This window comes from Anopheles coluzzii, chromosome 3 (assembly GCF_943734685.1).
Source record: "Anopheles coluzzii chromosome 3, AcolN3, whole genome shotgun sequence".
NCBI classification, from domain to species: Eukaryota; Metazoa; Arthropoda; class Insecta; order Diptera; family Culicidae; genus Anopheles; species Anopheles coluzzii.
The window spans coordinates 36291656-36319295 of record NC_064671.1 but is presented as its reverse complement, the minus strand read 5'-3'; the positions used below and the strand labels follow the sequence as shown (position 1 = coordinate 36319295).

The 27640-nt window shown below is 48.6% G+C and overlaps 3 protein-coding genes across 5 annotated transcripts in view; all 3 read left to right on the top strand.

The window, feature by feature from the left end:
• Positions 1–34: 34 nt before the first annotated feature.
• LOC120959944 (zinc finger protein swm) lies at positions 35–9162 on the top strand. The gene is made up of 2 exons (XM_040383740.2): positions 35–1955; positions 4216–9162. The coding sequence occupies exons 1-2, from the start codon at positions 1134–1136 to the stop codon at positions 7330–7332; spliced, it is 3939 nt and encodes a 1312-aa protein (XP_040239674.2). The 5' UTR covers positions 35–1133; the 3' UTR covers positions 7333–9162.
• A 575-nt stretch (positions 9163–9737) lies between these two features.
• Positions 9738–13263, top strand: LOC120957731 (exosome RNA helicase MTR4). Its single transcript, XM_040380080.2, has 3 exons — positions 9738–10044; positions 10110–10220; positions 10286–13263. Exons 1-3 carry the CDS (start codon positions 9908–9910, stop codon positions 13146–13148), a joined length of 3111 nt encoding a protein of 1036 aa, XP_040236014.1. The 5' UTR covers positions 9738–9907; the 3' UTR covers positions 13149–13263.
• Positions 13264–17412: 4149 nt separating this feature from the next.
• LOC120955553 (voltage-dependent calcium channel subunit alpha-2/delta-4) overlaps positions 17413–27640 on the top strand; it is a 68173-nt gene continuing 57945 nt past the window's right edge. The window contains exons 1-2 of one of the 3 annotated variants that reach the window (XM_040376526.2): positions 17413–17693; positions 21772–22461. In XM_040376526.2, coding sequence (XP_040232460.1) covers positions 22316–22461 — 146 coding nt within the window. In that variant the 5' untranslated portion in view covers positions 17413–17693; positions 21772–22315. Of the gene's footprint in view, positions 17694–18000; positions 18409–21771; positions 22462–27640 lie in introns of those variants that run through there. The other 2 variants (XM_040376531.2, XM_049609387.1) reach the window with 2 other exon arrangements.

Sequence of the window (27640 nt, the reverse complement as noted above, 5' to 3'; positions counted from 1 at the left end):
TCAATAAAAATAAACCAAATTAACGGAAAAATAACAACACACAAAGGTCACGAAAGCAAAAACATCTCACTCTAGCAACCTTGTGTTCGAAACAGCGCGCTTGGTCCGTGTGTTTACAGCACCTGAGGTACAGCCAACAGGCGCACCGCTGTCTGTTCCCAGTTTTCCTAGCGCCAGAGAGTTTTTTCTGGAACAGCGCAGAAAGGCAAAGGCTCCCAAAATAGAGCTCGAACCAAGCGTAAAGCGACCAGCTGAAAATCCGTGTTCTTCAACTAGTCGATCGGTGCGAGGAGAAAAGTGCGTGAAGAACGAGCGCACAGAGTGCGTTTAGTGATTAGTGGGAACGCACGAAATCACGAACGATAGCCAATCGCTAGGCCCTGAAGGTGCCACACATCACCAGTTCGTTATCTGACACGGAGACACACACATACACACAGACAAACAGCGACACATACGGCAGTGGCAGCAACCTCACGAAAGACTTTTCACCATCGATCTCACAGCACACACACACACTCTCGAACAGTGCGTGAGTGCGTGCGGACGTGCACATCGGAGAGGTGTAGAGAAAGGAGAGAGCGCACGGTGTGGTGGTGCGCGGCAAGAGACAGCGGACCGAACTTACAGTGCCTGTCTGCCCCATAGAGGTGTGTACAGTGTGTGTGCGCGCGCGATCCGTCGTGTAGTAGCAGCAGCACGCGGGACAACCATTATTACACAATCGCCTGAAACGTAGCGTGGACGACGACCACGACGACGACGACCATCGTCGTCATTTGTGCGTGTGTGAGTTGGCAAGATAGAGGCGAAAAAGGGGGTGTGCAGGTTTAGTGAACGCGTGGTCACGCAAGCGGCCAGAATTCCGTACGCCACCCGTGTGTGAGGTGTGGGTTGGTTTCGGGTTATTTCGTCCAAAGTGAAGTTGCAGCAGCCCAGCAGCAGCAGCCCAGCAGCAGCAGCATCAAAGCAAGCGGAGGAAGAAAGTGGAAGAGTGTTTTCCATCTGGTGTGTACAGCAGGCAAAAGTAGGCGCAAAAGTGAGCAAAAAGGAGAGCGAGAAAAACACACACACATACACGCATTAGCAGGCACGCTTCAAACCAACACTCACACAGACACAGACGCGCAGTCATGTTCATCAACAACACGGAAGCGCTGAAGGTATGGCTGACGGCGGTACTGGAACCGCTGTGCGATGCGGACCCGGCCGCCCTCGCCCGGTACGTGCTGGCGCTGCTGAAGAAGGACAAGCCGGAGAAGGATCTGATCGTGTCGATGAAGGAGCAGCTGGACGTGTTCCTGTCGGAGGAAACGCAACCGTTCCTGGACCGGCTGTTCCGGGTGATCAAGAGCGAGGAATATCTGAAGTGTGCGCCGGCCCCGGCAGTCCCAGCCGCTCCGGCTGTGGTGAGCAACGGTGCGACGGTCGGCGCTGTGCCATCGTCCACTACCAGCAGCGGCAGCAGCACCGCCCAAGCACAGGCTGCTTCCACGACACCCGCCGGCGCTTCCGCGAACCACCATCACGCCGAGGAGGTGACCAGCAGCTCCCGGACGACGATTAAGCGCGAGTTTACGCCACCGCTGCAGGAGTCGTCGTCGTCCGGCACGGGGGGACGATCGTCGAAATCGGTCGCCAGCTCGGCCGGCTCCAACTATTCGTCGGCAACTGGCAGTGGTGGAGTGACGGCTACTAGCGGCTCGATCACGTCGGAACGATCCACCTCCTCGTCCCATCATCACCATCATCATCACAGTGGCGGCGGTGGTGGCACCAGTGAGCGGTCGGAGAAGGGCCGCGGCAGCGAAACGACCTCTTCCAGCGGCGCACCATCCGTTAGCAGCAGTAGCGGAGGAGGAGGAACGCTTGGCGGTGGTGCCAGCAGCCAAAAGTCTTCTTCCACCCACCATCAGCAGCACTCGCCCATCAAAGGATCCGGCAAGGATGATCATGTAAGTGTGTTGAGATGCGTTGGGGGCAACATTATGCTTGCATGGCAAACGCCCCCCACTCTCTGGTACGTTGTTTCTGTGTGGGAGACCACAAGACACCCTATCAGGGGTGGTGGTGGTCCACACGAGAGAGAGGTCCACGGCAGCGAGACGAACGATGAGTTGGGTGCTAAATTTATCCCGCGCGTTGCTGGGCTGACTATAAATATTATTAACAGCAAATGAAAATGGTCGGCTTTCACGGGTGCATCACCGCCACAGCAATGGCTATGGGGGGGAGCGCACAGATTTGGATTCTGTTGGACACGCCGGGTGTGAGGTGTGGTGATGATGTGGTGGCAAACACACCGAGATGGAGTAAAAATAATGCGTGCGCTTCCATGTAGGAGGCGCAGTCGTTCATTGTATTTTAGTTCATTTCCTTTTTATTATTTAAATCCAAACGAGATGCTACACGTATTTACAACAATTTAAGTGCACTACGTTGTCCATTTTTTGAACATATTGTGTTATTTTTCACTATAATTTTATCTATGTTCAGGGGCAACAAGCAGACACCTTCTTACAGCTAGTTTGTCTATTGCATTTATTTATTTTTTAAATTATATTTTACACACCAGTAAGCTCTTTGTAAAAAAGAAATCAATTTTAATGGCCCGGATTGGTTGTGGCCCGATGACATTTAGGCATGGCTCGATCAGCAAAAACCAGTATCGATTGATTGTTTCTTATTGAAAAATTAATCACTTTCCATACTGGAGCACACTGGAAACTGCTTAATTTACAAGCGACCAATACCCCGCAGCCCAGTCCAGCCAGGCTGCTAGATGCTGCTTGGTCAGATTGTGCTCGCAAGGCGAAAGGGAATGTATGCGAACGAATGAACAAGAATGGCTATCCTTGACCTCCTTCTCATTTGGTTTGACAATTTTCCCTCCTTTGCGTCGCTTGCTGCTGTTGCTTCTGCACTGAGCGTTGATTATTAAGCTGTGTTTGCTGTGTGAAGGTAAAAGCATGCCGAAAAGTAGAGAAAGATAGAAGAAATCTTATTGAAATTTTGAGTCTGTTTGTGTGTGCCACGTTGTGTGGAAGGGCTTTTTTTTGGTGTCTGAAAATTGCTTTTAATTGATGGCGTTTAAGCACAAATGAACAAGCGATGACAACACAAGCGTGCATAGAAACATCGCCCGATGTTCAGAGATCTTGATCAAATAAACACACAGACACACACGCACGCACAAACACAGTTCTAGGCAATATGCAAACATTGTTGAGCCGTTGTGCTGCTGCTGTCCGGATCGGTGTTAGATGCATTCATCATCATTACGATCAACAATAAAAGGCACATTCAATTCATCAACTCCATCCCCCCACTAACTGAGCTGCGCGAGTGCGTAATTGCTGTGTGTCTAGAGCAGGGAGATGGTGATGTGTGTGTGAAATTGTGTTTTTTATTCTGAGATGAATTTTGCATATTTTGAATTGTTTTTTTTTTTTTTTATCCGAGGATGTATGGCGTATGCTTGTAGCAAATAGAAGATCATCGCTAACGATCAATATTTCTCCCAATTAATTGCTGCCTCGATGAAAATGAGCTCAAATTATTTAATTGCGTGGCATCATTTGTTTTTTATGCTTTTTAAAATTACAATCACGTGTGTCTGTAGCACCAAAATCCAACTACGGCATAGAATATTATAGCAAACGCCATTACCGCAGCAGCAACGACGGCGGTGCAATCATCCTATTTACGTGTGGGATTGCCATTGCTCCTCGGTATGGTTCCCTCCCAATGGATGGCGCGCGTTGATGACTGCGCGCGCACCTCGCCGCCGGGGCGTACATCGTGCATGAACTTGTTCGAACCTGCCCGCAGCAGCATCATTCATCCACTTCTGTGTTACGTATTTCAAACGCTCACTGCTCGGGCAAAAGGGAGATTAAGACCCCCGGTTTTTGTTGACCCGACCCGCCGGCGGGAGGGATGGGCTGATAGTTTTGCGTTTATTTACCGTGGCGGAAGACCGTGTATGTATGTACCAACAGTGGTGACGATGGAATGTGTATTTATTCTCTTCGTTTAATGATTTGAGCAATGATGAAAGCAGCAGCTGCGCTGCGAACGGATGTGTTTTTATTTGTACGCATCAAGATATGCCGCTGTGCGCAGTGTGCACGTGTGCAATAGTGTGTTAAAAGCTTTGAATATATGTATGGTGTTTACTAAATCTGTTCCTCTCATTTCTTTTCCATCCCGCAGGGTAAAGAGAGCAGCAGCAGCAGCAACAACACCCGCCGAAGCCGCCGAACGCAGAATCGATCGCGCAGCCGCTCCCGGTCCCGGTCGCGATCGTTCGAGCGGCCGCGAGATACGCGTCGATCCCGCTCGCGCGAACTGCAGCAGCGTCCTCGCGGCGGTGGTGCTGGAGGTGGCAGCCTCGGTGGCAGCGGTAATGATTCAAAGTCCGGCGGAAGCCGTTCGTCCTCGTACCGCAACAAGTCGCCGCTGCGCGGAAGCGATTCGTTCCGTCGGTACGAGCGGAAAGGGTACAGTGATCGGCGCAACAGCGGTCCGAATGCCAGTGGCACGATGGCAGGATCGGGCGCCGGCACGAATGCAGCATCGTCGGGAGGCGGTGGTAGCAGTGGCAGCGGCGGCGGCAACGGTGTAGGCAGCAGCCGCTCGCAAAGGATCCGTTCGCACTCGCGCAGCCGTTCGCCGTCACCGAACTCGGACCGTCGAAAGATGGCCCGCTCGATGACGCCGGTCCGTCAGGCAGCAGTAGCAGCAGCAGCCCGAGCGGTGGGTGGTGCTTTGGTGGCGGGTGACACGGTGGCATCGGCCGGTGGCGGTATGGTGGTGGATGGAGTGGCCGTAGTCAATCCGGTGTCGGCGCTGGTTGGACCGCCCGGCGTTACGGGCGGTGTGCCGATCATTCCCGTCGGCGGGGTGGTACCGACGGTCGCACCCGTACCGCCACCGTCCGCCGGAGCGCTCGATCGCGTGCTGAATGCGGCGGCGGGTGAGGGAGGAGCAGCAACAGCCGTCCCGCTGGGCGGTGGAGGAGGTTCGGTGAAGCGTCAGCGGTGCCGCGACTTCGATGAGAAAGGGTACTGTATGCGCGGCGAAACCTGCCCCTGGGATCACGGGGCCGATCCGCTCGTGCTAGAAGGTCTGAACAATCCGGCCATGATTGCACAGATCCGCGGCCCGATTGCGGCCGAGTATAGTCCGGATGCGCCCGCCCTGTGGAACAAACACCCGAACGTGCAGCAGGGACCACCGGGGATGGGCGGAGGCGGCGGCGGCGGCGGCGTGGCGACCGGTATACGACCCGCGCTGGCCCAGCGCCTCGGCGGCGGAGGATTTGGACCCCGCGGCGGACCGGGACCGGGTGGTATGGGTGTACAGTTCCGGGGCGTGTCGCCCGGCTTCCCGATGCAGGGCGGCGGTGGCTTTGCGGGCAATCCGATCGGTGCGACGCCGCTGCAGCGCGAACTGATCTCCGTGCCGGTGGTGGACGCGAACAAGGGCGGCGATGTGTCGGCAGACCATCGCAGCAATCGGTTCGAGCCGGAGGATGCTGTCGCCATCGCGGACGCCGGGCCCATGATGATGGGCGGTGGCGGCAAGCGCAAGATGCCGATGCACAACCGGCACGGACCGAGGCCGGGCGGTGGACACGGTGGCGGCCCGGGCGGCCCCGGCTCGATGCAGATGATGAACACGCAGCACAACTGCTCGCTGGAGCTGCGCAAGATTCCGCGCGGGCTGAACGAGATATCGCACCTGAACGATCACTTTTCGAAGTTCGGGAAGATTACCAACATTCAGATCCGGTACGATAACGATCCGGAGGCGGCAATTGTGACGTTTTCGTCGCACGCGGAAGCGAACGTCGCGTACCGGAGTACAGAGGCCGTGCTGAACAATCGGTTTATTAAGGTGTTTTGGCACACGCCACCGGCGGGCGGTGATCAGCCGGCCATTACGGCGTCGGCAAAGACGGAACACTCGCTGCGGAGGACGTACCCGAACCAGTACAGCATCAACAACAATCTGAGCTCGGCGGGTGCGACCGGCACGACACAGACCGGCCCGATCGTGGCAGGCGGCAAAACGCTCCAGGCGAAGGACGACGCGAACCCGTTGGCAAACGGGAACGAGAATCTCGCACCGCAGCAACAGCAGCAACCAGGAGGCCCGAAAGCACACGGTGGCAATAACGCGAACAAGTACATCAGCCCCGGTACGGGCGTGCCGTTGCAGGGTGGTGGCGTCGGCGGCAACAAGGGCAGCAACCGTGCGCAAAACGAAATGCTGCGCAAGCGGCAGGAACAGTTCACCAAGGGCATCAACGAGCGGAAGGTGTTCCTGATGGACGGGTACCTGAAGGAGCAGCGTAAGCTGCTGGAGCTGATCGTGACGTACGAGGTGAGCGATCCGCGCCGACCGCAGCTGAAGGAGTCGCTCGATGAGCTGCAGGTGAAGATCAACAATCTGCGCAAGGAGATCGAGCAGGACCACCAGCTGCTGAAGGCGAACACGGCGCGCGGCCCCGGGCCCCACGGCCCAAAGCACAAGACGAAGGAGCAGCACGACAAGGAGATGCTGGACGCGGAGCTGGAGCAGATTGCGCAGGAAACGCGCACGTTCCGCACGCCGGACGGTCCGGCGGTGGCGGCGGCGGCAGCGGCAACGATCGCGCCCGGTCAGAAGGGACCGTACGGCGGTGGTGGGCGCAAGGGCGGTCCCGTTGGGCGGGTAGCACCGCCCGGCTCGACCAGCGTCGATCGCCGCCCAACGACCATCCTGATCACCGGGTTCGTCGAGGAGGAGGCGGACTCGCTGCTGGACCATTTCAAGCAGTTCGGCGAGGTGACGAAGCACCAGCTCGACAAGGCGGAACCGTCGCTGACGATCGGGTTCAGCACGCGACCGGTGGCGGAGAAGGCACTCGCGCGCGGTAAGCTATTTAACAAGAAAACGCTCACGATAGTGTGGCAGACGACGGTGGCGGCAGCGGCACCGGCACCGTCGGCGGCATCCCTCGCCGGCGCATCGGCTGGTGGAGCGGGCACGACGGCGACAACGGCCGACTCGGGTAAGGAGCAAGGCGGCCGGGGCGACGGCAATCCGCTCGTCCATTCTAGCAGTGGCAGCAGCGACGGTGGGGACGGTGCGTCCCTGAAGCAGCACGACAGTGACGGTGCGGACCGGATGGGGCTCGGCAGCGGTGGCAGTGCGGCCGACCAGCTGCACTCCTCCTCGATGGAAACGCTGACCGAGACGGACGAGCTGATCGAGATGCCGATCATGGTGGAGGAGGAGGAGGAAGAGGACGACATCGAGCCGGAACGTTCCTGGCGCCGCTAAGGGGCAGCGGGAAAACGACACCTACCGGGGCCTGAAGATGGAACTGTAAATTTCCATTCGGTTAGGGTTTTTTGTTCCCGTTTTCGATAGGAATTAGCAGAGTGTGCGTGTACCGTGCCGTGTGTTGCGTGTGTGAAACCCCCCGCTTTTTTTAAAATGCTAAAATCAACTACCTTACAATCGTCGTTAACTTCGTTCATTTTTAGATTGAAGCGTTTATTTTGTTATTATATTAATTGGACGATAATTAATGCTCTTTCAATGCTTGGGCGTGTTTCTTTGTGGTTTGTTAGAGTGGCCAAGTCTTTTTTTAGCAGTAGAAAGTGGGCGCAAGCGGTTACGAAGTAGGAATATGCATATGCTTTATAACGCATAACATTGTGGGTTCTTTTGTTTGTTGGTTTGAAATTGGCACAGGCAAGAGGAGTGGCCACACCCCCCACAGTCGATTAGGAAAATAGATGATTACTTTTATTGTGTTTGTTTTAATGAAAATCAGTTGCTTTATTTTGCGATCTGCGCGATCTCTCGGATGTTTTATCTTTTGCTTTTGGTTCGGATTTAAGGCGCGGATGAGGGAAACTACCACCATGCGTGTAAGCGCTTGATATCATTAGCTGCCGCGTGTTTGGTTGTTTTATGATGGACGTATCGATACAGTAGCAGTACACTGCCGACTGTTGCATTCTTTCTTTCGTCCTTTCTTTTCCTTTTTTTAAGCTATGATTTGTGAGCCATTTTAAATTGCGTTCGGCAGTTGTGCGCGCTGGGCACCGAACGTCAACCAAACGTTTGCGCTGGTGTGCGCAAAACAAAATAATATAACACACGAATCAATGTTGTCGTTAGAAGCTATCGGAGTTGTGTTTAAAAAAAAAAGTACGTAACAAAACGAGCACTTGAAAGGCAAGAACTAGATAGAAGTAGCTGTTGTGTGATGTAAAGAAAACCTTCCCCAATTTTTGTAATTGGTTTAGCAGAGAGAGAGAGAGACAGAGAGAAGCGATCAAGTGCGTCTGCGTTTTACCAAGTAACACTGCATGTGAATCCGTCGAGTGATTAAACCAATCAAGCGAACGATACCGAATGATGATGCGGTTACATTGTAAAGCAATTGTAAGACCAACTGCGCCTCGTTTGCTTATGTATGTCGTCGCTCGAATTACAATACGAAGCGATTACTACACCCACTGGTTAAAAGGAATAAGACGCATCTCCTCAAGCAGCAGTTGTAATCCTCCGTATCGTACGAAATCGGGCGATGATCATACCAACAAGTTAGTAGGTGGCGCGATTGGTCCTCGAAACGTAAGCGTACGAATTGTAGTAGCTTTTAAGTTTAAGCCAAACGAAAAAAACACCATCCTGGATTTGGCAAAACACACGAAAAAAATGAAAAGAAAGAAAGAAAAGAATGAACTGTGAGATGCAAAGTAAGAGCAAAAAAACATCAACAAACTCTTTAAAAAAAAGATGAACCAAAAGAAGAGAAAACAAAAAAGATACGAAACAAAAAAGAACAGCAAATCACAGTCACATAAAACAAAAGAGAACAAAAGGTAATTGAAAAAAAAACAACAACACATGCTTGTGAAAGCATGATATGAAGAGAGAGAGCAAAAAAGCAAACAACAAAAGCAAATCGCAAAATGGTAACATATTTGCATGATCGATATATAACAAGTAATTACAACAAACAAATTAGCATTCTTGAGTATGATAATAATAATACTATTAATAAAATGAGTTAAGGAACGATTTCAAGGCAGAGATTGCAAAGCGAACAACTCAAATTTGCGATAGGAGTTGTAATAGTCATACAAAACAAAACGAATGTGTTTTATTTCTGGGCAATGGGCGCTGGGTGGGCGAGGGAAAGGGTAACAATTGGGAGGGGAGTAGAGGGTATTTACGATGTTGGCATATTTTCCTCTTGCGTGGGACCAAGTTATGGATGGATAGTGATATTTAATTTGTTTTGGCATTTCTTAGCATGATTGGTACCAGCCTTATTAACTCCTTGATATTGATGTCATCTAGCATCATATAAATGTACGTTTTTGTCAAAAAGTATTTATTTTATGAAAATAGTTAATGAAAATAGTTTGTGTGAAAGGCTTTTTAACGCAATATGGTGAAATTTATCTAAATAGGATCAAAAAGATTGCTAAAGGCTCAAGTTATGTATTTTTTTCGTATTTAATGGACACTTATTTTGCTGGTATTTATGAAACAGTATATATTTTTCGCTAAACGACTAATTTTGTGTAATAAAAACAATCTGCTTCTGTAATTAAACAAGAAATATAAATGATTCAACTGTCATTTTAACTTCACCAAAGTTTGTCATCCGCGCGATCATTCTTGCTTCATCATCTCCTTCTTTGGTTTCCAATCTGTCAGTTCGACGAAAGGGCAAACATATCAACATCAACAACCATCGCACGTGCGTACGCTGTATTCTACACGCTTCTGCACCAGGAAAAGGTTGAAATTTCCTTCCCTCCCAAGTTGTATTAATAAATCTGTGTGCAAAAAAGTGTACGTTTTATCGTGGAAAAAGCGCAACCCGAAGATGTCGAATGTGGACGATTTGTTCAGTGTGTTTGACGAGCAGAACGACGACGACAATGGGCCCGTGCCGGTGGTCGAACCAGCGTCCTCGGCACCGGCCAAGCAGCCAAGCAACGATGCGGCGACCAGCAAGAAAAGGTTTGTTTCGAACGCGTTGAACCATGAGCATGAGTTTTGGTTAAATTGCAAATGACTGTTTTTAGAGAGTCAACAACCGCAGCTCCTAAGCGTGAGCTGGAGGTGGTGGATGTGCTGAGCGACGAGGAACAGGTGGCGAAAAAGGCAAAGGTGGAATCGATACTGGACGATATCAAGTAAGTGACACTCTGCCGGCATGAAATCGTTCGTTTTGTAACACCATGCTATTATGCTTCTGCAGCTTGGACAACATTGAAAGTCGCATCAAGGTACACACGATACAGTCGCCGGAGGCATGCACACACGAGGTGGCCGTTTACCCGGACCAGAAGTACATGCCGCTCGCACCGGCCAGCGGTAAACCGGCGAAAGAGTACGCCTTCGTGCTGGATCCGTTCCAGAAAGAAGCGATCCTGTGCATCGAGAACAATCAGTCCGTGCTGGTGTCGGCCCACACGTCCGCCGGCAAGACGGTGGTGGCCGAGTACGCGATCGCGAAATCGCTCGCCGACAAGCAGCGCGTCATCTACACCACCCCGATTAAGGCCCTTTCCAACCAAAAGTATCGCGAGTTTCACGAAGAGTTCAAGGACGTCGGTCTGGTGACGGGCGACGTGACGATCAATCCGAGCGCCTCGTGCCTGATCATGACGACGGAAATTCTGCGCAACATGCTGTACCGTGGGTCGGAGATTATGCGCGAGGTCGGTTGGGTGATATTCGACGAAATCCATTACATGCGCGACAAAGAGCGGGGCGTGGTGTGGGAGGAAACGCTGATCCTGCTGCCGGACAATGTGCATTACGTGTTTCTGTCCGCCACGATACCGAACGCGCGCCAGTTCGCCGAGTGGGTGTGCCATCTGCACAAGCAGCCGTGCCACGTGGTGTACACGGACTATCGGCCGACGCCGCTGCAGCACTACCTGTTTCCGGCCGGTGGCGACGGGATACACTTGGTGGTGGACGAGCGGGGCCAGTTTAAGGAGGACAACTTTAACACGGCAATGAACGTGCTGCAAACGGCGGGCGAAGCGGCCAAGGGTGACCAGAAGGGCAGGAAGGGTGGCCTGAAGGCTTCGAATGCGGGCGAAACGAACATCTTCAAGATCGTGAAGATGATCATGGAGCGCAGCTTTGCGCCGGTCATCATATTCTCGTTCAGCAAGAAGGACTGCGAGGTGTACGCGATGCAGATGGCCAAGCTGGACTTTAACTCGAGCACGGAGAAGAAGCTGGTGGACGAGGTGTTTAACAACGCGATGGACGTGCTGACGGAGGAGGATCGTCAGCTACCGCAGGTAGAGAATGTGCTGCCACTGTTGCGCCGCGGCATCGGCATCCATCACGGTGGACTGTTGCCCATACTGAAGGAAACGATTGAAATTCTGTTTGGCGAAGGGTTGATAAAGGCACTGTTTGCGACGGAAACGTTCGCGATGGGGCTGAACATGCCGGCCCGCACGGTGCTGTTCACTAGCCCGCGCAAGTTCGACGGCAAGGACTTCCGCTGGGTGACGTCGGGCGAGTACATCCAGATGTCGGGCCGGGCGGGACGACGCGGCCTGGACGACAAGGGTATCGTCATCTTGATGATCGACGAGGCCGTGTCGCCCGCGGTCGGCAAGGACATTGTGCAGGGCCGGGCGGATCCGATCAATTCCGCGTTCCACCTGACGTACAACATGGTGCTGAACTTGCTGCGCGTGGAAGAGATCAACCCGGAGTACATGCTGGAACGGTCGTTCTTCCAGTTTCAGAACCAATCGTCCATACCGGAAATTTACAAGCGCGTGCAGAAGAAACAGAAGCAACTGCTGGCGGTAGAGATCAAGGACGAGCAGTCGATCATCTCGTACCACCACGTGCGGGAGCAGCTCGATCGGCTGGGGCAGGAGTTCCGCGAGTACATCACGCGGCCGGTCTATTTGGTGCCGTTCCTGCAGCCGGGCCGCATGATAAAGATTCAATCGGACGCGGGAGAGTTCGAGTGGGGTATCATCGTGAACTTTAAGAAGGAGAACGCCGACTCGAAGCAGAATCCACTCAAGACGGAGCAGAAGGTGGTGATCGATGTGTTGCTGCACGTGGCCGATGGGTTCGAGAAGGAGGGCATCCCGAAACCGTGCCCACCGGGCAAGCGCGGCTCGGTCGAGGTCGTTCCGGTGCTGCACAAGCTCGTGTCGCGCATTAGCTCGCTGCGCGTTTACTACCCGAACGATCTGCGCCCGGCGGACAATCGCCGCTCGGTGCTGAAAACGATCGAGGAGGTGAAGAAGCGTTTCCCGCAGGGTCCGCCACTGCTGAACCCGATCACCGATATGCACATCAAGGAGAAGGAGTTCCAGGGCATAGTGGACATGATCGACAAGTTCGAGAAGCGCCTGTTCGCCCACCCGCTGCACGAGTCGGCCGGGCTCGAGCGGCTGTACGCGCAGTACATGAGCAAGCTGGAGCTGGAGAAGGAGCTGCGCAACGAGAAGAATGCGCTGCGTGAAGCGCGCAGTCTGCTGCAGATGAGCGAGCTGAAGCACCGGAAGCGGGTGCTGCGACGATTGGGCTACTGTACGGCGGCGGACGTGATCGAGTTCAAGGGGCGCGTTGCGTGCGAGCTGAGCTGCGCGGACGAGCTGCTCATCACCGAGATGGTGTTTAATGGTACGTTTACCGACCTGACGCCGTCGCAATCGTGCGCCCTGCTGAGCTGCTTCGTGTGCGATGAGAAGAGCAGCGAAATGCCGGCAGCGACCCACGAGCTGTCCGGTCCGCTGCGGCAGATGCAGGATCTGGCGCGGCGCATTGCGAAGGTGTCGAACGAGTGCAAGGTGGAGGTGGACGAGGAGCGCTACGTGGAGTCGTTCAAACCGTTCCTGATGGATGTGGTACTGTGCTGGTGCAAGGGCGCCTCGTTCGCGCAGCTCTGCAAGATGACGGACATCTTCGAGGGCTCCATCATTCGCTGTATGCGCCGGCTGGAGGAGCTGCTGCGCCAGATGGTGCAGGCGTCGAAAACGATCGGCAACACGGATCTGGAGAATAAGTTCTCCGAAGCGATCCGGTTGCTGAAGCGCGATATCGTGTTTGCTGCCTCGCTCTACTTGTAGGGTTAGTGGACAAGCGGGGCCAGTGTACGAGGATGAGTGGGTATGATGAAGGACGAATGTAATAAAAGATAAATAAATGAATAAAGCGTAAGAGGACCAAATTTTAGTGTATTTTTATTTGTGCCCATTGTTTGCCGCCTGTTCTTTTAATTTCAATCTAGTTACCAATTGATGTATCTGAGGTAAAACAATTTTCATCGTAAATTTCATCGTAGTACACATGGGGAATCAATCTTGAAGTTTAGTACGAGATTGATGGCTGAAGAGAAAAGTTGAAGGATCAAGAGCAGATGTTGAACTAGTTCTGGGTTCGTCGCTTGAGACCCTGGAGCAGTTGGTAAGTGCTATAAGCCGTACGTTCTTGTAATTGCTACAATTGGTTCCAGAGTCCTTAGGTTCCAGTGTGATGGCCATGTCATACTTACAATACCGGAGGATTTAGCCCATAAAGTCATCTGAAGCTGTTCACAGGGATAAATGGAGTCCTGTGGGATACGTTCCATTACGAGATTTGAATCCAAAATGGTCGCACGTCGTGCATTTAACCGCTATAGCACGATACTACAAGTAGGTAAGTACATTATTTATTTATTTATTTCTTCCATTATAACGGCACGTATATAGCCGTATTTTCAGCCCAATAATGTTGATTTACGTTATTCTACATCAAGGTATTTCCTCCTTGCGACCTGTCTTATACCAGGCATACTCGGTTGACGACGGTTAACAATTACAGTCAGTCCAAAAAGTATTCGTCTAGCTGAATATTTTGCAGAAAAAGGCGAATTATGGCCGCAATGCGTATGGGGCGATAAAAGTAATGATGAGGTTTGATAAAGAGACCATCAATACACACGTTTTGCTAAAAATGAGCATTAAAATAGTGCAATAACAACTAAATTATTTAAAAAACTAAAAAAAGTCGTTTGATGGGCGCGCAAAAAGTATTCGTCCATCTAGCTTTTTAATTATTTACGCTGGACAAACTCTACGTAGACGTGAATTAAATGTATTATTATCAATCTACTGGTGACTTCCCTCTAAAATAATGCATTTCTGTTGTTTCAATTGCACTTCAAGCGGTCAGAGAGGCACTAAAAGCGGGGGAGTTAAATGATTGGAGCATGAAGGCGCAAATCGTATCTTTAACGTATGCATAACCTATCCTATCCATTTTTGAAGGTTACAAAATTTGTGGAAGGCCTCGTTTCTTCATTTGATCAGAGTTTGGCCATTTTTCTGACACTAATTGTGTGACAAATTGCCATGTAAGCAGCCATCCTTGACGGTTAATCTAACGAAAGAAGCGGTTTTATGTCCGAAAAATCAAATTTTACGAAAGAATCAGTGCATTTTGTGATGGCCAATAAGGTCAGGAGAATATATGGGTCACGATTGGTTGATGGGTCATGCTGCATTTCATCGTAGCTGGTCATGTAATAGCTTGAATGAGTGAGTTGTTACAAACATGTTTTGTTTGAATAATTCCATACACAGAAAGTGGCCAAATCTGTTAAGGTGCATCAAATAATTCAGGAATTTGTTTTAAATTAGGCTCTACTAACATATTAAACATGTTTAAATCGCCAAGGTCATACGGTCGACGTCTACTGTAGCGAAAACAGTCTACTAAGATGCAGCAACAAAATCTCGTGTAACGGTAGCACCATGATGTCATTATACCAGGGCTCATGGAGGAAAGGTGAGCTAGAGAAATGATTCAAATTGATAGGAGACGAGATGGAGAAATAAATTCTTGCTGTTTTTAAGTACTTTGGGTGCCAGTTCTGAGAAATTGTACTAAAAAAATACCACATGTTTCAAAAACAGTCAAGCTGGAGAACATACAGAGCATTGTCATTTGCCCGAAACACCAAACCAGCTGAAACTAAACTGATGAAAATGATTTAATAGACTCTCAATATGATATCAGTTGCCATTTTTTCAATGGAACTTGGCCACTTGGCCCGGAAATGCAATCTCTCTACCAGCGAATAATTGGAACAAGTCTTGGAGGATGTGTGGGTCAAAACTACGCCTTTTAAAGGTTCAAATAAGTTTTTGCGTTGTGCAAGTAGTCACCAATAGTCATAAATGCAATAAGAAACAAGATCAGGACATTTTTTGACTCCATAACCTTTGTTTTCTTACGCATATTACGCCAAAAGACTGATGGACGAATACTTTTTGCGCGCCCATCAAACGACTTTTTTTTGTTTTTTATGTATTTTGGTTGATATAGTACTATTTAATTGCTTATTTTTTAGCAAAACGTGTGTATTGATGGTCCCTTTACCAAACCCCATGATTACTTTTACCACCCCATGCCTATTGCGGCCATAATTTGCCTTTTTCTGCAAAATATTCAGCTAGACGAATACTTTTTGGACTGACTGTATGATTCAATATTTCCGGTTTATTGCAGTACTTATAGGTGTATGTGGGACTGTTGTTTAGTTGCGCTTGTAGGTTCCAGGGCTATTGTTATTGTGCTGACTATTGTAATTGTATGCTGGTTGTAGTTGAGTAGTCTCTGGTCATGTGATCCGTTTCAATGGCATCTTGTGGGGGTCGGTGTTCCGTATTTGCGTGAACTCTGGTGGCTTTGAAAGACGTACATAGCTACTGTTTACGTGCTTCGTCCAACGGTCATGCTTCGTACAGGTGGCACTACACAATTAGACATGTAAACAAAACTTTACGAAAGACAAGTAATAAGGAGGGGGAAGGAGGAAGGGAATATGAAAAGGACAAAGGGTGACATGAACAGTAAAGGAGTCCTGAATCCAGAACTGATGCCCTGCATGCGACATTGACATCCAGTCGCACTGCACAGCTAGTTTGTCAGACACATACTGCCTAATGGCCCCCAGCACCACGGGACCCAAGAAGCACGCGCGACACCAGCGCTAGTGTCAAAATTCCTGTAGCGGTCATAGGAATAAACCATTGCCTCTGGCGTAATAGTAGATTACCTTCATGTATTTAAGGTCTCGAGAACCCAGTATATCACGTATCGGAGTGTAATGGTTGCCTACTTATATTCCAGACCGCGTTCATAAATGAGGGTCTCGAGGGTTCAAATTCCTTGCAGGTCCATAAAAGGTGATTCACATCGTGAAATTCTTCTCCGCATTCGCATATCTTGGATTCTGCTACATTGATACATTGCAGGTGAGCGTTTAGTGCAAAGTGGTTCGACATGACCCGGGACATCATGCGAATAAACGCACTTTCTACAGCAAGACCAGCAAACCAAGGCTGAAGAGAGAGAAATCCGTGGAGAAATGGAGAAAAGATTTCGCCCTAGTTCATCGGTTTCTCACATACTCTGCCACCTAGATAAACAAAGATGCAGTGGGGATTGAAGGTTCTCCTGTGAAGAGAATTGGTCTGTCGTAAAAAAGGCCCTCTGAGGCGCCTGTTTTGATCAGTGAGTCCGCCTTCCCATTTCGGGGGATTCCAGAATGTGATGGGACCCAAATGAGCGATATTCGAAACGCCTTTTCAAACATTGAGCACAGAAGTTCGATAATTTTGATTACGAAGTTATCTTGGCTCTTAACGGTCTTTTGATTTTTAAGTGCTTCTATAGCGCTAAGACTATCGGTGAAAATAAAGTACTGATCCGGTGGATCCGCTGCTATTAATAATAGCGCGTAAAATTGCAGCCAGCTCAGTAGTGTACACGTTACATGGCTGCCTCAATTTAAAAAATGCTTCGGTTGACTCGGAAAATACGCCGAATCCGATGCCTTCCTCAGAGGATGATCCATCAGTGTATAACTGTTTTTTTTTTGTACAAAATGGCCGTACTTGTTCACAAAAATGCCCAGCACAGTCCTCGGGCGAAGATCTTTTGGAATGATCCTTATTTCCTCACGCAACGAGGAATCTGTACTGACAAGGGAACTGTAGCTTTCAAGAAGGACAACACGGTTTATGGCTTGTGAGGCGCTATGATGCACCTCCAGGGAAACAAAGTCATTATACACGTGCATGATTTTGCTCTTAGAACCTGTCTCTATAAGGGCTTTAAAACTTTCTATAATCAAGGGATTCGATACTGAGGAACGGATTAAAAAGCGAAGCGACAGCATTTCAAAACGCAGTTTTAGCAGCATCACTTCGGTCATTCGGTAAGTATATTAATGTACGAAAAAGTTTAAAAAAGATAATATTCTTTAAACAAAACAATTGCCGAGCCTTGAAACGGTCATTTTAAAAGTGTCTCTCACCGGTACAATCCTTGCGGCGAGAGCGTGAAAAGGCTTTTCCCGCTGGAGCCACACCAGACCAACCAGCCACCGTGATGAACACCCATCATCGCCTTTTGTCAAAAAAAAGGACATTTCAGACGCGTCTATCGATCCGCAGCCCCAAAGTGTCAGTGTTTGGCAGAGCCGTTCCCCCAATTCTGCAGAAGGAAAAAAGCGCTCGACAGTGGCGGCGTCGTTCACCCGTGCGTGTTCCCGTGCTCGTTTGGGTGCCCATTTGTTCGGGAAATCTTGTACCCAGCTTCGTTGCAGCGCTGATTCAAGCAAGGTGTGTGTGTGTGTGTGTGTGTGTGTGTGTGTGCGTGTTGAAAAAGTGTGAATTTAGTGAAAAAGTTCAAGTAGGCGGTGTGAAAAGTGTTGTAACAGTCGCTCTTGGGGTGCTACCGATGGTTGGGTTGGGTAGCTGTATTTTTTTTTTGTTTAAAGTTTTTGATCCATCCCCCCCTCCCCCTGCTGTACCTACGATGCGTGTTCTGCAAGGGGAGCAATGGTGGTAACCGGTGGAAAAAAGGCTCTCCCAATTTTCTGTCTCTCTCTCTCTTCTTCGCTCGCAGCCGCTCTCTGGTTGGGAGAGTTGGGCAGCGCCTGCGCACGCGGGACTGTGTCTCGCGCAAAAACGAAGCACCGCGTTTTTTAGCGATGGCGAAGAGGCGGCGGTACACTACCTGCAAGCTGAGCGAGCGGGGCATTCTCTCACGGGGTCGGGGCGGGAAGAAAAACGGCGGTTTCAGGGAATACGCGCGTATCACATCGACGGTCTCGGTAGTATCGGCTAGCGTACGGTACGGGTTCGTGCTCACTGTCATCCATCGTGCTGCTCCGTGTCTACGCCTGGTCTACGGCCCACAGCGGTGTTGGTGTAGGGACGCTTACACCCGCACCCGCCAACCCTCACCCCCCTGGATTACTGAAAGGCTGTGGCTGTTGGTGTGGCAAGGTATTGGAAAGGGACATCAAATTCAGCAGAAAAACGAACGCCCCCTGTGAGTTTGGAGACGGGAAAAACTGCAACACTGCAAGGACAAGGAGCAAGTTGAGTGCAGTTTAACTAGTTCAGTTGAAAGCTGTTCACAAACTGAAAAGAACAAAAAAAAAACGACCAAAAAGGCACCTCACCGAAAGGACTATGATATGGTCTGGATGGAGAGTCCTTTTTCTTCAATTTGTATGTGTCAGTGTATGAGTGTGTGTGTATGTGTGAGTGGTGGAGCTGTTGGTCCAAATTCGGCTGTGATTGGGGTGGGGGTGGGTGATTGTGCAAATTTATATCCATACCGAAATCTGCTCCAAAGTAAATCAGCATCACCTTCTATCCCGCTTCAAGAGAATGGAAGGAAAAACCCGCGTTTCACAAATGAGTGCAACAAAACACAGACAAAAGACACGGCACGAACAAATACAAAAAAACACATCTAAACGCGCTTTTTTCCACGCCTGGTGAAATTCTCATCCACACACACACACACACACAGTCGCTCTTTCTCTTGATCGGTTGGTTGCTTTTCTTACTGCCGCCAAACTTTTGCAACGTTCCAGAGCGCCTACCCGCCCCCTCGTGGTGGTACATCCATCCCAAAACCCCAGCAAGCCCCCCCCCCCCCCCTCAAAGAGCGAACGGGCGGGCTTCAACGAAGGTAGCTGAACCGAAAAATCGTTTCCATTTCGCTCCCCGCGCTCTCTCCGGTGGCGGTGGACCGTTGGGGTGGTGATTACACTAACTCGATTAGACGGATGTTAGACGACGGTGCCGAACGGATGCTTGCCTGTCCTGCTCTTTCTCTCTCTCTCTGCGCGTCCCTGTTTTGCCACTCTCCACGTGTAAGGCTCGCTCGCGCGCTGTTGTGGCTGGCTGGCTGGTGAAGGGCAGGTCTTTCTTCCCGTGTGGCACGCGTGCGTGCCTGTGATCATGTGCTTGCCGTGCCCGTATCGTTTGCCCAAGAACGGAACGAGACGGCACGAGCCTTGCCCCGACCATCGCTCCCTGTGTGCCTTCGTGTCTTCGAGCGGTAGCTGAAGCTGAAAGCATCCTTCATCCCCGAGGCTGAAGGCGGTGTGGGATGAGGTGACAGAAAATGTATGTAAGTGCAGCAGTAGTAGTAGTAGTAGTAGCAGCAGCAGCAGAAGGCACCACAGAAAGGTGTCGTACCGCTGCCACCCGCCAACGAACAGATTGAATTCTCGCTGCGTGCACTGCGTCTGCAAGAGCTGATGAAGCTGACGAGATTACAAATCATTCCCATCGTCGTGCCAGTGGAGCGCTGCAGCGAGTTTTGTGCAGTGGAAAGTTGCATTTTGCGCTTCAAGGCCATGTGATCTGTAAGCTTTTCAGTGGTGTATGCGTTTTCGGACGGATATTGAGTGACGGATCCTCAACGCTATGATTGACGGTGTGATGTGTTGTGGTGCCTTTTTTGTCGCTTACATGTTCAAAGTACATGCGTATGATATGTGTGTAAACGTGTGTTCTTTGTGTTAAGGCTGAGCGAAATACTATTCTGCAGACGCGCTACGATAAGCCTGCATAGAGAAGCAGTAGTAGGTGTAGATGGCAAATAGTAAATGATGAAAAGACTCGTCCATCCGGGCGGTCAGTGTGTGTGTGTGTCTGTGTTGTAAAGCTGTATGCTGAAGCTGAAGCAGATGCTGAGAAGAATTGCATTTGCTTTGTAAGAAGAGGAGCAAAAGCTGTACACGAAAAACGACAGATTATCTTCGCCCATAACCTCCAACCGTACGCGCGATGAAGATTTGGTGTGTGACCGTGATGGAAGATGGCTTCGTTTGTTGAAACAGAGAAAGAAAGAAAGAGAGAGAGAGAGTGAAAGAGAAAAAGAGCAAAAGAGAGTAATATTCGCAAGAAGAGAACTCTGGGTACATTGTGTGTTTTATATCTGTGGAAAAATAGCAAAGAAATACGTACGTATGTGCGTGTGTGTGTGTGTGTGTGGCTGGGAGGGAGAAACATCATCAAATCGGTAGTGAAGCATTAATCAAACTCCATTGGCTACGGGATTGTGCTGAAGTGGTTCAGAACAGTGTAGAGGTGGGGCAAGAACGTTTGCAATTGAGAAGAAGAAACGAAGAAACAATTTTAGTTTTTGTGTGGAATGGTGTGCGTGTGTGTATGTGTATGTTTTTTGTTGCAAACATCTTTATGCTTTGCTAAGAGTGTTATGGCGATTTAGTTAAATTGAAATTGTTAAAAAAATACTGTTTTTTAAATTGTAAAATTTTTATTCGTAGTTTTTTGGTTTTTAATTTCTAAATTTTGTACCTTATTATTTGTCTTGTTTCCCTCTTTTTATCCCAACCACTGGAGCTTTACTTTGTACACCCATCTACACGCGTTACTCAACCTGCAAGTGTAATTGCGTTGCAGGCAGGAAAATGGATCGCGTTCGCACCGTGCACCATGCGCCTCCATCGGAATCCTTCAAAAAGTTGTGACCACACACACACACAGCGCTTAAAACCACCACAAGGTCATTGCGTATGGATAAAACACTCCACAAGGAGCAAAAACAACAAAAACAAAAAAGAAGTCCGTTGAATCGATGATGGTGGGTTATTGTGCGAATGTGTAATGGTGTTAGGCGCACCAGCCACAGAGCCACAGGCGAGCGAGAGTGTCGTCGAAATTTCCGCATCCTACGCACCACACCATCGGAGACGCCACAGACAACGACCACGCACCACGTGCTCTTTACGCTGCACTTCCGGACCGTTGGCGTGGGCTGCCAAACGGGCCGAGTACGGTACGGTACGTGTTTGTGTTGGTTGGATTGCTTGCGTGAGTGAGAGTTGTGAATTTGCTCCCCTGTCCTGCTGCTGCACCGTAGTGTAGTATGTTGCAAGCAGGTGCACGTGTGTGTGTGTGTGCAACTGCAGTTTGTTCAAAAGTGTGTATGTGTGTGTGTGAGTAGGGAAGCGTAGAACCCACTCTGGGCGCAGTGGTGTGTATTGGATGCAGCCTGCACTCAGAGAGCTGCCTGAAGGTCTGCTGAAACGTTTCATTAGGTTCGTGCATTATCGTGCGCTGTCTCGCACAAAAAAGAGAGCTCATTCGTTGGAAATTGAGCCAAAATTTCTGCTAAAAACGGTCCCATACTACTGTAACACCCCAAGAAGGTGTAAAAATACTCGGTAGCTGTGGCAAAGGGGCTATTTCGGTGCTACCAAGAAACCGCTAGTGTGCCATAAAACGTTATGAAGACCAAAAAACGCTCCATGCCGCTCCATTCTTGTACGGCTTGGCGCGCGCGCGCGTGATGTGGTGTAATTTATATTTAAATTGTATGTTTTATTGATAAACACGAATCCTGTTCTGTTCCTTCCCTGTCGCATAGGTTACGTATTCTTGCAGGTTCTTTGCACGACACAAGCGAAGGAGGTGGTACAATGCTCTTCCTTGGCGATGTGTTTTGTGAACCGGATCGCACACTGATCTTTACCGTAATGTGCATGCATTAACCCCAGTGTATGTGTGTGTGTGTGCGAGCATGTGTTTACGCGCGTTTAGTGTATATGAAATTGTGTGTTAGTGTGTGTGCGAATTTATCGTGAGCCCACGCGTTACGAGGCGCTGTTGTCTCTGGCCTGGTGGGTCATAAACCAAAGATAAATAAACCATAAACCAGTAGGGTAGTTGCCTAAAATTGGCCCAAGAAAGTGTCGTTCGCTACCAAAGAAAAGCCTCAGAATCGTCCTTTCATCGGTGAAGGTGCGTGTGTGTGTGTGTGAGACGAGTGTGTGGTTTGTGGTACGCGGGCCCTCCCCCCCCGGGTGTTTGGCGGCGAGTGCGGCACGAAATTGAAACAGTGACATCGATCGATCTTTGCTTGCACCCGGTGTGTTCCCGGTTGGCCGATCGGCACGTGTGGTCGGAGTGTGATGGAGCCTCTGCCCCAGAGTAGGTGGTGGCGCTGGAGACGGCGCCATTTGCTGACGGGCTCGCTGTTGCTGCTGGTGTGTTTGCTGCTAGCGATCGATCCGACCCCCGTCAGTGCGGACCCGGACGAGGATATTCCGCATAACGAGTAAGTAATGTTTCTTTTTCTGTGGGGCATATTGTGTTACAGGGATTGTGATAATTTTGGACAATGAAAACTGTGGCATTGTAGGCGATATTTTGCAATGAAAAATTCATTTCAATGCTTGGTGATAGTTTTGAAGTTGAAGGAGACTTAACTAAGCATTTTAAAGACCCGTTTAAGCTAATAGAAACATCTTCTTGATTATTTGCAATAACACACACAGCTTTTTCCACCGATTTGCATTTAAATACTAATGCTAGGAACATTACGAACAACGATTCGATCGATGCCACACCACACGGTTGCAAAACACGATCATGGACCGTTTTGTGTATGCACTTGTTTCCCTCCCGACTCCCTGGAGGGTGCTTGGGGTTCGCTGTTTTATCCCATTATTGCCGAGCGCTGCATCACAACGGTGCACCCGCACAATCCCGTCCTTTTGAGTCGGTTGCTCGGTGCATGCCCCGGTGCAGAGTTTTCGAGTGTTGCAGCACGTAGCGCGCGCTTTGCTTGCTACACCCGCGAGCGCAATCGTTGGGCGTGTTCCCCGTGGGATTGTCTCAGCGTGGGACCGAAAGCAGTGTAGTCTCCTTTATCCGTTCGTTGGTGATGCTGAAGGTGCAGGAGAAGCAGGAGTAGGTTGAAAAGTTTAAATTGTTTAAATTATCTCGACAAAAGCGCAGGGATGGATTCTCCTGCCGAGGACTCGTTCGTTCCGCAGGCTTCGAGAAGCGGACGTCATGCTGCACAAAAAATACATAATCACCTTGGGGGTGTGGAAAGTCTTGTCTCTTGGGAACGGGCTGAGTAGTTTGCATGCTGCGGCGCTAGCCCTCTGGAAAGTGTGGCCCAGGACCGGACGCGCGTTGAATGGCGTGTCGCTTTTCCGGCCAGCGCCGCAATCTTGTACTCTGTAAGCATTAAGTTATTTAGGCATACTGCCCGATAACTTTGATTTAAATAAATAAATAAATAAATAAATAAATCGGATCGTGATTGGGAAGTAGTTTCGAAATACTTCATCGACCACCGAAACCGTTGTCTGGGGTAATCCGTGGAAAGTCAAACATTCTCGCGGGTTTGCGGGTAACGAATGACCCGAAGCATGAATGGATGTTTGTCGCCGATTTTGTTGAAAGCAAGAGGAGAAGTGGAAATGGATCCTTTTGGAAGATTCATTACAGCTCCTGCTCGTGGCGATGACAAAGATGTTCTCGAAGTCAACATATAGATGCAACTACGCCAGAGTTTTCAAAAGGGTATTAGTGCATAGTGCGTCTCTCTAGACGATCTGATGACACAGTGAAGTAAGACGAAGGCATCCATTCACTTTCTCTCTTGATGCGAGTGTAAAGTTGGATTATACAGCACGACAAATACTTGGAGACTATCAACTGCCATCATCTTCTGCAAGAGGGCTGCTTACTTCACATGCCTGCTATTTGTGTGGAGCTTCTCAACCGTTCCAGAATGTCACGGTGTAGAATTGCACACTGACCTACAAAAAAAAGAGAGGAATTAACACAACGCACATGTCATCCATCATCGTGTAGATGATGAAACTGAACAAAAAGAAAACAGTTGCTAACACACACACACACACCAACGAACGTATAACAGCATTCTAGCATTAGCGTTATGTTGCGTAATACGATCGCGATTGATTCCCTGGCCCGCCCGAAAACGTCACTTGCATCTTTTTGCTGCGAATTTTTATCGGTTTTACGCTGGAAGCGAAGAGCGGCTGGCCAAACCCCCCGGCGTTAAGATTGATGGAGCGTGCAGGCAATAAAACCAAACGCAACAGCAACAGCCATAACGGAGAATGTCGTTGTTGTTGGTGTTTTCCACGCCTTTTATTGGGTGTAGTAACGTTAGTGTTATTATATTTTTGTTTTTTGTTGTTGCTTCTTCCCCAGCATCAAAAACAAAGAAAGTAAAATGAATTTTCACAGTCGTAACGGTCATAACTTTGCGCAAAGCGTTTTATCGCTGTTTAAGGTTTCGGGGCAAAAGGGGGCAGATCGATCGAACGGCGAATGCGTATCGTATCGGAAGGCTGGTGGCATTTTGGGCTCGGAATGCATTCAACCATTGTTCCCCGTGAATGCTTTAAAGAAAGCAGGATGATGGAGGCTTTAATGTTCGACATTTGTACTGTACGCTAGTCACCATTACAGTACAAATGAACATCTTTAGATAAAGCTCTATATAATTTATGTGAATAGAGCATAGCATATTTTATTTTCTATTATAAGGATCCTTTCCGTTTTAAGTTCGTATGTTGAAATTAGCCTGTCAGCTGTTTGCATTCCCAAGTGACATTTGCTCGAAAATTAGTTTTCCCATATCTACTCGATTTGTAGTCGATACACCTGAAATTATTGATTTGTGTGTGATCAAGTGTGTTGAAAGCGCCAAGATTTGGTGTGTTCGTAAATTAGACGTTCCTCTATCGATGGACGATGCCGTCGAGGTCATTTTTCATTCACAGCTATGGTTTTTTTTAATGAAAAACAGAAGCAAATTTTGTGTGACGTTATTTTATAAAAAAATGGATGTTATTTAAGTATAAAATGGGAACATGGCCAACTATAACGATAGTAAACATCATTTCCGAGCAAATCTAGAAGAAAGTAACGAAAAAGCCGCATCACAGTTGATTTTAAAGGACTTTGTCAAAATTCCCTTAAACTGATGCAGTTTGCAGGGAAGTTTAAGGCTCCTGTTTAAGGGAAATTGCGCGAATTCCCGATTATTCGTGCTCGAAAATGTCAATTGGGTTGTATAGCAGTTTTCGAGCAGCTATCGAAGTGGGTATAATATACAGGTGGGCTTATCCCACGGTGTATGTATCTAGAAGGCTGATTTTATCGCTTCTGCTTCTGAATGAAGATTTTAAGAGTGTTTTGTGTATTCGTCAAGCCTCTAGAAAGCTTGTTTGACCAAACGTTTTTACCCGTCCTGTCAAAATGTGTCGTTTAAATTTGATTATAAAAAACATGCTATTAGATGACCTGGACACTACACACTACATACAATTTGATTCTAGATTTCACCACCTGATCTCTTTAATGCACCTTGGGATAAATGAAAACACTACCTTGTTTTGCCATTTTTCGAGCAGGTACTCGAATCTAATTCTAGCTTTGAGGCTGAAATAATCTAGACTGAAAATCACAGCCTAGTGTTGTGTGTGGATTTGTATGGAGTGTTTACATGATTTCAGCCTGCAACTGTCAAACTCCATATAAAAATAGAATAGAATCGTAAAGGGCCCCATAATTGATATTTTAACAAACTTTTTAAGGTCATTAATGTTGAAGTTTTTATTTCTTTTTTATGTGCTTTAAGGGATTATTAGAAGGCGTTGATTCTTTAAAAAATTTGGATAACACGTGAAGGAATGAAATATTTAAGTAAGATTTTTTTCGTATGTTTAATTGACATAGAAAAAAAATTTTGATTGTTTGTTTACAATCGAATGGTCTCAAATGAACAAAGAATGTTTGTGAAAATGTATCAACAGATATGTTCCATTTCTTTCTTTCTTTCTTTTTTTTTTGGCTCAACAATCGTTGTCGGTCAAGGCCTGCTTGTACCCATTTGTGGGGTTGGCTTTCAGTGACTGTTTTGGATTACCCCTCATAGTAGGATAGTCAGTCTTACACGCATGGCGGCACGGTCTATTTGGGGCTTGGACCAATAACGGGCATGTTGTTAAGTCGTGCGAGTTGACGACTGTACCATGAGACCGGCTATGTTTCATTTAGTTAAAGGTATTATTAAAAGTCACAACATGCCAAGTCTTTATTCAGTTACTTATAAGTACAGTGGAGCGCCGTTTATCCGGGTACCTTTTATCCGGCCTTCCGTTTATCCGTGCTGTTGAGAAATGACAGTTCAATACAAAGGTGACATTGCGTTATGAAGAGGATATTTAAAAAAGCGGTTATAAGAGCACATTATCATAACAAAAAACATTATAATTCATAGCAAATTTCAAATATTCTCATGGGAAAACATGGAGTTAATAAAATCTGGGTTATTTTTTTTATCAAAAAAATAAGTATTTTTTAAAGAATAAATCAGAAATTGGTGATAAAATGTATCATTTGACTCATTATCCGTGTTATTCGCTTATCCGGTCGAGGTCAAGTCCCGAGAAGCCCGGATAAACGGCGCTCCACTGTAAATCAAAACTGGAGACTAAATTGTCACATAAACAGTAATATACAACACTTGCCAGAATCCAATTACTGCATTCAACAAATAAATTCCATCTTACCTTTCCGAGCGAAAACTCTGGTTTGTTGAAACACCCGCCCACCAAGTGCTCCATTAGTGCTAAGAAATGTGCTCCGTCCAACCAGTTACCAGTGTGTGCAGTTTCCGATCTTAATTAAGCTTAAAGCTCTTGAGCCACGACTTCTTGCCTTTGTTCACTTTGAAACCCTATACACTCCGTTGCAACACATCCTGCCCACTTGTGAGCAACCTGTGAACACTGCCAGGGGGAGTAGGGCGGGTACGGGGGTGCACTGTGTTCATCAATGTCCGGATCCAATCAATCCACTTCACCGCCGGGGTTGAAGTGATTTAACAGTTGTGCCCGGTGTGCTGGCAACGCTGGTGGCCGGAATTGAATGCCAAGCCCACCGTAACTGGCACTGGTCCCTTTTCGGACCGGCCTCGGAAAGGATGCTCTGTGCAAAAGCCCGGATGTTGTGATTGGGAGTTGTGCAGGGGGTAGAGTGTGTGGAACTCTAGACTCTTCCGATTACTTGCGGCTGACAGCCGGAGCTTTTTGAGTGAAAAGAATTTTCAATAAATCTCTCCTACCGTATCGAACGCCTGTTCGCCTGCTACCAGCCAATCTCTGCGCGCGCGTGTGTGTGTGTGGCATTGTTTGGTGGTGTAGTGTGAAATGTATTTTCCTTTCTTTCCCCCCGCTTTCGCTCCAAGCTGCTGTCATGTGGCAAACTGTGTATGAGAAAAAGAAAAGCCCCCCTCCCCACGAAAACTTGCCTGGATGAATTTGAAAATCTTTGCAAAAGTTCTCCTTTACCATCGATACATTTTGCATCCTAAGGCTCTATGTGTGCGTGTGTGTGTTTGTATCTTTTTTTTCATGTCACTCGCGCTATATTGCTCGCAGGCTTTGAGGTTAGGGTAGTTC

Bases quoted from the DNA above. Each gene is read 5' to 3' on its own strand.
- LOC120959944 (XM_040383740.2), top strand. From the start codon at position 1,134: ATGTTCATCAACAACACGGAAGCGCTGAAGGTATGGCTGACGGCGGTA. The intron at 1,956-4,215 runs GTAAGTGTGTTG...TCCATCCCGCAG, and splicing joins GATCCGGCAAGGATGATCAT to GGTAAAGAGAGCAGCAGCAG.
- LOC120957731 (XM_040380080.2), top strand. From the start codon at position 9,908: ATGTCGAATGTGGACGATTTGTTCAGTGTGTTTGACGAGCAGAACGAC. The intron at 10,045-10,109 runs GTTTGTTTCGAA...GACTGTTTTTAG, and splicing joins GCGGCGACCAGCAAGAAAAG to AGAGTCAACAACCGCAGCTC. The intron at 10,221-10,285 runs GTAAGTGACACT...ATGCTTCTGCAG, and splicing joins TCGATACTGGACGATATCAA to CTTGGACAACATTGAAAGTC.